Below are 11531 nucleotides of genomic sequence, written 5' to 3' on the forward strand. Positions count from 1 at the left end.
AGATTCCCTTGATTCTTAGTGCATCCCTGACTGGGTTAATGATTTGCAATTCTCGCCATATGCCCTTGAGAGGTAGATGGAACTTTGCCTGCTTGGTCCATAGTACATTGATTTCTGTTGGAAAAATTCTTGCAAAGAACGACAGTACAATGAAGCAACTAGAAAGATTCATAATTCAACAAAAATTAGAGTTAAAAAGAATGAAGAAACAAGGATTTGGATATGAATGAGACAACCACATTGGTACTTAAGATGGCCAGTCGTTCATACCATATGGCATACAACACATGATTAGGTAGCGTCCCACCCGACTCTTCGTCATTCTGACAAAGTGTCTTACCATAACACTGTTTGTCCCAATCAGAAAGCAAAACTTGAGGGAAATAATTAAATTTGAAAGGAATGCAATACCCTTCTTTTTGATATCATCCTAAGGAGTTTTTAAGAAAAAAAAGTTCATATATTTTTTTGAATTAAAAAGGAATATACGCTGTAATACTGAAGATAAGAATAACACCATTGGTCACCATCCACATTTCACTTGTATTCATTTTTTTTCCAGCTTGTTCAATCATATTCCCATTGTTCCATATAATAACTTTAAAAAGTACGTTGAAATGCCTTCGCAAATTAAGCATTATGGTAAATTCTTACTTGTTACGTCTTGCGTCTTTAACATCGCACTTACACGTATAATACTTTAACAATTCAATCATAACGACGTCCTTACCGGATACCCTCAAGTTTCCTCTTTTTAATTCAGAATAACTCCGAATCATTCAACATAACGATCTTTTTATTAATAATATTTTTTTTAGAAAAGTCTGGAAATCTTCCAAATCTTCTTCGGTCATACCCAGGCTTCTGTTAATCAATAAATTCTTTAAACCTTAATGGTCTCTGCAACTGGATGAATGATTACTCCATACGCAGATTCTGTTATTAATCTTGTCAAACCATATTTGCACCTTACCGTTAGGAATAATCAGCTTCTTCATAACCACGGGTTACTTGGTTCTCTGAATTAACAATACTAAGTCTGAAATAAGTATCCTTCCAGGTAATCCAAGTCTTTTAACAAACAAGAAACTCAAGTAGTAACTTGACAACCAAGGTTTAAAACTTATTATATTAAAGCAGCCTTTGAAAATTTGTTAAGAAAATCTCTTTCGAGAATTTGTTTAAGAAAATTTTGAAAATCACACACTTGGTTGTCCTTACTATATGAGTTGGTTGTTGTCCTTCCGATGTATAACAAAGTACCAAATTAAAGAAAGGATCATACAAAGGTCCATTTATCTTCTCTCCTTCATTGGGTCCATTTTCCTTCCTTAATCGACGAAAACTTCAGTTGTCGTTGCATGTTAGTTTATTCGTAGCTTCCCATCAAAGCTCCCATACTGGTAATACTTCCATCATCAACTTTGCAATCGTTAAGTGGAACAGACTATCCAATAGTCAACAAGTCTATTTCATAGAACAAAAATTTGCTCACATCACTACTTTGCATATCGCATTTATCATAGCACCATCATTTAATTCTATAAATATTCCAAATTTATACTTTTCTCTCTAACTTTTTTCATAATTCATCTAATCCATCCCACAACCACTCACGAGTGGCCTATTTACTAGTAGCTCCATTTAATCTGGTAACAGCTATCCTCCGAGACACGTGAATCTTCTTTCTAAACTCCTTCTCACTTTTACTTATATCTCAAATACTCACCATTTACTGTAACTCCCGAACCCATCCTCGTAGGTACTGTTGCTTCATAGGACAAGTTTTAAACTGGGGTATAGAACAGGGTGTAAAGTAAACTGAAAAGATACACTCACAGCGGAATGTCTAGTAAAATAAGAATACACATATGGAGGTTCTTAAATAGGTAGTCTCATATCAAGAGGTGGTGGAATAGCGTAGAATAGCTTGAAGAGGTATAACTGTTACAACAGAAGGTAATACTATTAATATTGATAGAAGAACAAGGTGCAATTCAAATCTGGGAGAAGATGAAGATCCTCGAACGGAAGGCTCCAAACGATCAGATGATACCAGTAAATCAGAATCTGCCATTGCCGTTGTCTGGAAATCACATCGCAAGCTAAGAATCCCGAATCGCAACACGAACCGCACCGGAGACCTACTATACAATCGCACTCAACCTCACAACGTCTTATCTTTTTATTTCCTATTCCTAATCCTAACCCTCTACCCAATCCCAACAATCTAGGCTTGTTTCACTGACTTATAACCTGTAGCTCTAATACCAACCTGTGGCGCCCTCCAAACCCGGGTCAGAAGTTTGGGGTCCACAATACGTACACAATATATAAACCTGTATAAGAAATATTATTTGCAATGACCCTGCTTTACATAACCATGGACCGCAATAAGTTAAAGTATGAAAACAAGCCACAACCTTGACTTTTATTACAACGTACCGAATCCCAACCAATTTAACTTACAACGGATAATAAAATTATTCTTACAATCTTACTAACTCTCTACCGTATGAAGCTCCTTGCTAGCTCGATCCAACTCAACTGGAACCTTAGCCCGCACTTTGGACTGAGGAACTTCACTATCATCCATATCCTTTTCAACTGTAAAATATATAAAAAGAATCGCAAGGGTGAGCTAACCAGCTCAGCAAGTCATAACAGTGAGAACTGAGGTTAAGCAATGTTCAAATGGAATGATTCAGAAGAATCAAGTTTATTGTTAACAATCGTTAGAATTGGATATTCATTTTAAGTTTTAAAACCAAGGTTAGGCTGTTGATCACTCACGTACTAACCCCGAGCAAAGCACACAACACTGCTCTAATTACTGGATTCAAGGCACACATTGGCCTAACTTGACCATTGATATGGTCTGACCACGAATCTGGTCCACATATATAAAAAAACTATCCAATTCTAAAGCAGTTCAATATGATAAACAATATAATTCAATAAAACAAGATCATAATCAATGGTGGTTAAACATTTGAATAAGAACGGAAGGAAACTTATGGATACCACAAGGGTATATCAGGATATGTATAAGAAACCGTTTTCAGTCTGTAAAAGGATCGGGTATTAGACAAATAATGACTTTTCAAGATATGGTTCTTTGACGTTATAAAGAATGGTCGGAGTATAAAAGTTTATGTGTTTTCAAACAATTTTGTTCCAGTGTTTGGTGTTTGGTAGTTTTACATTTGGGGAGTAGTATCGTATTTGTGTGATTTGGTATCTGATGTTCAACAAAAGATGGTTTACAAAGAACAAGGCTTACGGTTCAAGATCAAGAAAAATCAGGGTTCAAGGGTAAATTGTTTATAGCACTTGCAATATAAATCATGGATTATTTTGAATAGTAGCGACATGTTATGAAACAGTTCGAAAATATATTTGCAATATATCTAGAAGAAAAGTTCGGAAGTACTTGCCTTACAGGGCTTTACAACTATTACTGATCAATTCTGAGCCGAGTCTGTCGCTCAGGCTTTAACGTCCAACCACTAGATCCCATTGGATTCGACTTCGACACTCAGGTTTTTCCGTTGAAACTCTACTGAGCTCGTCAACTGACCACTAGGTTATCTCCAGTCCATTATCCACTTTCGGTTTTCCGACTAGAACCTACAGGGTCGAAATACTCTATGTTAGATACCCAGTTATGCTTGACATATCCTCGCTAATCACCTACCCAGACGATAGCATATTTCGACTCGTAATCATTCATATTATAATAACACAAACCACAATTAGAGTTCACGTTCTCGAAATCGGTTAAGTGTTCATTTTCAAAAAATACGTATACTTGTCATTTTACGAAATTAGGGTTACTGAGTTTTGGACAGAACATTTACCACAACATACAATCACGTTCGTATAAAGTATAGGCATATATATATTCATTCGACGTCCCGATAATTATCGGATACGCTCCCGCATTTCCATAGTTGATTTCCCGGAAATCGGGCAGCGTTTCCTTTGTTTATCGGACTACCCGTCGAAACACCAATCGACGTCAAATCTCAAACACAATAACATCAACGACAATTCCAATCACAATCCCAATCACCGATATTATTCAATTACTACTAATATTCGTATTTTATATTTTTATTCGTATTAGGACTCAGAATTGGATCATCACTGTCCACCGTCGACTCGCCGAGGCTCATCGTCGATGGCGGTAAAAATTTGTCGGTGCCCGATTAATTTCGCGTTTCCATACAAATTTTCACCGATTAATTACTAACAATTCCCGCATAACTTTATTATTTATCTCACGAAAGTCATCAAAATTCGATCCTGCAGAAAAGTATCATAAAAATTTATATAATAATTCCCTGTTTACAATCTGCAAAAACAAATAGGGCCAACAGTAACATCTATACGCGCCGCACGCGCAAGGAACAGAAAGAAAATACAGGGCAGCTATATACGCAAACACGAGCCACGCACCACCAAAATCTCCTCGCCGGAACAGCGAGGGACAGCGGCGGCAACTGGAAATAACCGAGCACGGACACACGCACACAAGGACTGACACACACACACAGTTACAAATATACATATATCACTTGCACAAGAACCAAACCAGCCAAGCCAAGTACTAAGGCGGCGGCTCACAGGAAACAACAGCGGCACAGGAGAATCAAGGAAAGGCACAGAGAATGAACGCGAAGATAAGAAAGGAGGGGAACGAGATGTAATTCACCGAGCAAAGAGGCAAAAACGAAAAGGGGGCAGGAGAGATTTGAGAGAGAGACGAGATAGAGAGAGAGGAGAGATCGAGGGATTTGAGAAATGTTAATGTTTCTCCCCCAAAAACAAGCTGATTAACCTCCTGCTAAGCTGTGCATAAGCCACGTGTCCGATTAATAGGACACGTGTTGTCTTTTTAATTGACTGCAAGCCCAATTCGATCTGTTTTAATCGAATTTAATAGTACAATATGCCGCTAAATATTAATCAAAATAATATTAAAATAGTCTTAAAATTTCATAAATATTCCAAAACTAATAAAATAAATTTTCCATAATTTTTAAAGTACTTTTGAATCATGCTTTATACCCGCTTTTCATAATTAACGAACCGAACTGCACTTAGAACAATTTCAGAAAATCATGAAAATAGTCTTTAAATGTTATAAATATCCCGAAGTAAATAAAAACATAAATTTCGTAATTTTAAAATAATTTCTGGAACACAATTTATACCCGATTTTAACATTCAAACGAATCGACGCGCGGGTGAAATTAATCCCGAAAATTTCCATAATAATTTTACAATTCTCGAAATATTCCAAACATAAATAAATATGAGTTTCATAATTTTTGAAGAATTCTAGAATCAACTATGGATTTTACAAATAAAAGTAATCAGAAAATCATTTAAAGATAAATAATCAATAAAATATTGATTTCTCAATTTTATAAAATCCTAAAAATAATTAATGTAATTGTAAAACCATAAAAACAATTTTAAAGACATTTCAAATATTTATGCAAATAAATTTGCACTAGATCCACTTTTAAAAGTGAAAACAATTCAATATGACTCCATAATTAACCACGCGGACAACCCGGTACACCATAAATCACATATATATATAAAAATCAAATAATTTTTTAGAGTTTTTATTATATTGTAGAATTTCAATACAAATACTTTTTTTATAATTTTTTCTTATTTGTAATACGAGCGCTCACTCGTTCTTATAATTTGTGTTTTTAATACTTGTTATTATTTATGGTTGCTTTTAATATTTAGTATTTTTCATATTGGTAATGGAAGTCTTGGGCTCAAATGTCTAGGTTGCCTTCTGGTTCTTATATTATTGAATCAAATTAAGTAATTAGCTAGTTGAGTTTTTTCTACAACAAAAAGTTTAGTTCTATTATAGAATTTTAAGATATATACCATTTTGTAGTTGTTCTTGTTTGTAATATTACTGCCTCACTTTCTTATTCATATTAATGCTGCAAAATTTGTGTCTTTTATTGTTCCTAATTTTTATGTTTTTTTGACATTTAAGTATTTTTTTTATATTAGTAATGAAAAAATGATTTCATCGTTGTTGTTGGCATTTATATTTTAAGAAGTATCCATGGCGTTTTTACTCTAAGAATGTCATCAACCGCAAGTTTGTGCGTTTTTGTTTCTTAAGATTATTTTTAAATTTCGTATTCTTGTTTTATTAGACTCTTTCTACTTTTAGAAAAAAATTAGATGATTTAAGTAGGAAATAATTGTGTTACAGATTTAGACATGCTAAATTCTACATTATATCCTTTTTAAATTTGGTGCATAGTTTCTGAATTTTGTATGATGGTTCTAGTGTTATCACTGTTAGACTCTAGGAAGTACAGTGATTTCGTAAATAGTTATTCAGTTGTCTAGATTTATGAAGTGTTTACTCATATTATTTTTAGTTTAGCTTCTTCTGGGTAATTTGAGAAAGTTGGTTTTATCGGATATGCAGTAATTGGAGTGTAGTTTTTGTCAGGTGACAAACCCATAGTTTAAAAATTGTTAAGCATCATGCTATAATCTTTAGTGCCATATATTTGATCCCAGCTCTTAGTTAGTAGATTAGTCAATTATTATAGCCAAACTTGGGTTCAACTTGCTTAACTTTAATGCTAATTATATTTCTGACGAGGTAGTTGAGATTAATGATATGTTTAAAATTTCTTTTGCTATGCATGCTTTATTAAGATGATAATGATCCAGAAGGCGAAGATTATACTGTGGAGGCTGGTGAAGCGGGTGTTGAAGATGCAAATGAATCTAAGCTCACAGGCCTTAAAATCAAAGATGAGGATTAATTATAATATATCATCTATATTAGCTCCCAATTCTTAGTTGGTCTACTAGAGTAATTGATTATTAGTCTGCTGATAATCTCTCAATTCATTCACAATCAGCGGATGGGACAGTCAGGCATAAAAGAATATGAGCAGTTCCAAGAGTAAAACCTTTTTAATTTCCTGTTTCTTTAAAGATGTAGATTTTTATGTAGCTACTTGTTTGTGTTAGAAGATCCTTGCTCGCCCCATGATCCTTATGGTATTCATTTGAACTCTTTACAGGTTCAATCATTGTGAATTTTGTGGTTAAATGCGGAGTTTTAAATGAGATTATGCCATTGCAATTAGATAATTCCCTTGTTCTTACTTCTCGGCATTCAAGTTTCTTATACTACTAGCCTACAAGATATTGAGCATACAAGGATTTGTAAAGTGCATATACACACAAAATGGAAACGAAGACCAAAATTAAATTATATATTGCAAAGCTAGAAATATGTTTAAAACTGCGAGAGAGCTTCAACCCCCAATGCACCCGAAAAATTTTCTAGGAACATAACCGATTGCACGATGTTTTGTTATCATCCCCTCTGCTTTTCGCAAATCTTCCTGCATATAGGCCACTTTTTTGTTCTCTAAATCTTTTTGCTCAGATCAAACATATTAGCACCAAGACACTGAACATCGAACTACTACTTATAAGCTGAAGTGGTAAATATGTAGTGTCCTATTGTTAATTGGTGGTATAAACCCCATAGCAGCAATGATGATATTATTATAGTTTTGAACTGTGAGCTTCAAACTTTCTTATTTTTAATGTGTTTTTGCATTATTGTGATACTAAAATTATTAAATATATAATTTTAAGTATTTTTATAAATATTTTTTGACTCTAGTGGTTGTAGAACCACATTTTTATTTATTTCTTCTCCCTTAATTGTAGTGTAGCATAAATTTTGGTTCCAGGTGGATTTTCATATCTAGACCATTTTTTATAATTTTTTATCCATCATTATGACATTTTTTAGAGGATTTTTTTATTCTAATCTAGAATAAAATTTATAAGTATAATATTTGTTATTCCCTTAATGTAGAGACTACTAACTTAAAAAACAAATATATTCACAAACTATTATTTTATTATAGAACCCAAATTTGTATGTACTCAGTTTTCTTATAGTGCACACTATATTATAAACCAAATATCATAATTATTTTGTGAAGTGGTAAATTATATTTATTTGTAGGTTGGAAATTAACAGAAAGTGATCTTGATAGATTTTGTAATGTTTCTGTGGTAAAATTACTCCATGAATTCATCTATGTTCGAATTTGAAAGTAATTAGAATTAAGAAGTTTCAGAGTTCAGACTGTTATATAGTGGCATCATTTGAATCTTGCCATATTTTCTTGTTGAGAATAATAACAAGTCATTTATCCCGTGTTGGCTTATTATGCGTAAAAGAAGACTATAAGATGAAACTTGTTTGAATTTTAAAATTATTTATAACTACGGAATAACTACAAAAAAACACAACAAAAATCAGATAGTTGACATAATTGAGATGAAAATCAGGAATAAACTTCTTGTGATTAAAAATTAGCATAACTCTAAAATAAATTTCTAAAATTTACAAACCTTGTTCATCTTGGTTTAGATAGACCTTTCCTATCGTAAGCTAATAGTACAAACAACGTTTTTAGTATGTACTCTAATACAGAATTTGTAGAACCAAGATGATAGCCAGGATTTGAGATGTAAGCTGATAGCCAGCTAATAAAAGGTTGTCTGTCGAAGCAGGAAATCAAGTGGAGATTTTGCATGTGAGAATTGTATCCGCACACTGATTATGTCCCATCATACAATAATATCAAGATTACAGGAAGTGTCATTTGTCCATCTCAAAACGAAATTTTGTTTGTCTAGCTATCACATTCATGTATGTCCCAAAATAAAGCCTTTTCTACCTGATACAAGCAGAACAAAAAAGGTAAGATTGATATAACTACATCTGAATAGACACCCACATTACTATAAATATTATCATTATCTCATGCTTGCTAAATATGGAGTACTTATTGGGTAGCGCACGTACACATTGGTGCTGATCAGATGTTTTACATATATAGTAGTTGGTTGTACCACACCCCCGCTGCATTGTATAACGGAAAAGTGATGGGTACTCTGTCCAATCTTAATGACACTGACATTCTATGGACAGTCACTCACTAGGTCCGTCCACTTAAAAGTAGTAGACAATTTGGAAATTTTTAGAACATATTGTCAATTTTTCCTTGGGAAATGTTGGAACAATTTTTTATTATCACATTTCTCATATTGATTTCCCAATCAGTTTTTTTTTGCAAAAATGATTTGAAATTCGAGTTATTTCACGGAATAGATCACACATCTAGTTTAGTGATTCACTAAATCTTACAGTTTTTGTCTTACTGAATTCAATAATCATGCAATCTACCTGTTAGAGTCTAATACAGAGAACGTGCTGGCATCTAGATGCTCTGTAATGATTCTTTCCTTTTCAGTATATACTGATTCAACCCCTATACAATTTATGATTCAGTTCGATTCTATATAATTGACAAGTCCAAACAACTCAAGTCAAATTAAAATAAAAAATATGAAATCAGTCTGAAGAATTAATAGGCATGAGGAATGAAAAAGATTAGTATAAATAGATGCCTGAAATAAAAAAGAGTTAATTCAAGAGCGAACAAACAAATAGCAGCCTGAGAATTATACAAGTAGCTGCAATTAGAAAGAAATTGGAATCAGAAATAGATACCTCAGTTTCTCCTTGAGAAAATCAGCCCCGCGAAGAGCATTTCGGTGCTCCCCTCTCTTTTGCAGGCATGCCTCATATGTTTTTATATCTCGGTTCACATCTTCAACCTTTTTATCAACTTTATCTCATAACACTCTCATATAGTTGAGGCATATATGTTGTTAAACCTGGTACGTGATATAATATTATATTTAGGATAAGTACATATAGGATGTGATATAAACTATATCTACAGGGCCGACCCTATATATTTGGGTGCCCTAGGCGGGATTCAAAAATGGTGCCCTATATTCATAACCAAAAAATCACAATAAGATATATTCATTGTATAAAAGAAAACTTATTTGAATCTAAAGTAGCAAGTGAATATAATGAATTTCTTGTACGCTAAATATCCAAGTTTTCAACCTCCTGTAATAATCTCCTGCAAGCCACTGATGTAGTATCATGAATATAGAACAGTCATCATTACTAGTACACAACAATGTCAAAATAAAGTTATAAAAATGAGTTTACCTTTATTGATTTTGAAACTTTTTTCTACGCTTTTGAGATGTGAATCTCTCTATGATTTTGCTATAATCTAGAGAACTTTCCAGCTCACTTTCAATAGACAATAAAGCAAATCCATTAAGTCTATCTTCAGACATCGAAGAGCGGAGATAAGATTTGATCAGTTTCAATCTAGAAAATGTCCTTTCTGCCTCTACCACTGTAACAGGAATGGTCACAACGATTCTATAAGCTATCCAAGCATTTGGATAATTTATTTGTCTTGAACTAGAACTTAAATAATTAAGCACATTTATTGCCTTTGTTATCTCATCGGGTATTACCATTCGAAGCACTAGTAACTCGTTAAACAACTCTGCGCCAACAATATCATATCGCATATCATGTCTAAGAAATCCCTCAAGCTTCATGCAACAAGATTTTAACCCCTCATCATCACCAGATAAATGCTTCTTCAGGTTAAATAAAAACCCAATTTTTTCCTTATATGACTTCATCTGGCCATCTGGGGTAATGGGTATAGACGCGCATAGTCCAAAAACTCAATTTCTCCAAACCTTTCACATTTTTACTTTGTTTTGTTTATTAAATAAATTTATTAATTATATTTTTAAAGTAAATTAAAGTAAATTATATTTTAATTTTAAAATAAAGTTATCACAAAGATAATAATATATTTTAAAATTTTAATATGTCCCCCATGAAAGGAATATGTCCTAAGTCCAATCATGTATTAGGATTTAGGAATAACTTTTTATGTAATCTGTTTTGATTTCATTGATATTAATAAAAGACTTGTTTTGTTTTTATTACGGGCTCTATCTATTTAAGTGTTTAAATAAGATATACCATAGTTTAGAGTAAAGCTTTTTATGGATTATGATGAGATCATAATAGTGAGACCTAAAAAGATGATAACTCTAAACTTAAATAGTTCCTGGTCATAGGATTACTAACTGGTAATTAATAATCCGCAAAGATCGGTACATACTATGCTTGCTTCATTATGAAGGATGTCTATTCTCATAGACATTTGTGTGGTGACACTATAGCTAGTATGTAGGTGCTTATTATAGAATAAGTTCACTGAACATGACTTGCACAGCTGAACAACTGATGGAGTTCACTCACGTGTCAGCAGTTGTTCACATAGTGATAGTTGTACAAGTATCCTTAGACTTGAGGTCATCATAGTCATCTTGTGTACACTGAACTATGCTTTGGTTTAGTTCTTAGTCTCTGGGGACAATTATTAGGGCTCTACTGGGTATAGGAATTTGTACACGAAGATAGTGTATGATCAATAAAGGATCTACCCCTTCCAGTGAAGGAAGCGAATGTTCAAGGCTGATCCACTTATGCTAGTTCAGGAATCTCTGGCCAGAGTAAATGAAATTAGAAA

The 11531-nt window shown here is 33.2% G+C and overlaps 1 protein-coding gene across 1 annotated transcript; it reads right to left on the reverse strand.

Annotated features, from left to right (window-relative positions):
* Nucleotides 1-10134: 10134 nt before the first annotated feature.
* On the reverse strand, nt 10135-10626 carry LOC141695003 (uncharacterized). Its single transcript, XM_074499242.1, has one exon. The coding sequence runs from the start codon at nt 10624-10626 to the stop codon at nt 10135-10137; it is 492 nt and encodes a 163-aa protein (XP_074355343.1).
* Between the last annotated feature and the right edge of the window lie 905 nt (nt 10627-11531).

The sequence above is a fragment of the Apium graveolens genome, chromosome 2, assembly GCF_009905375.1.
Source record: "Apium graveolens cultivar Ventura chromosome 2, ASM990537v1, whole genome shotgun sequence".
Taxonomy (NCBI): domain Eukaryota; kingdom Viridiplantae; phylum Streptophyta; class Magnoliopsida; order Apiales; family Apiaceae; genus Apium; species Apium graveolens.

Coding starts and splice junctions, on each gene's coding strand:
- LOC141695003 (XM_074499242.1), bottom strand. CDS start 10,626: ATGAAGTCATATAAGGAAAAAATTGGGTTTTTATTTAACCTGAAGAAG.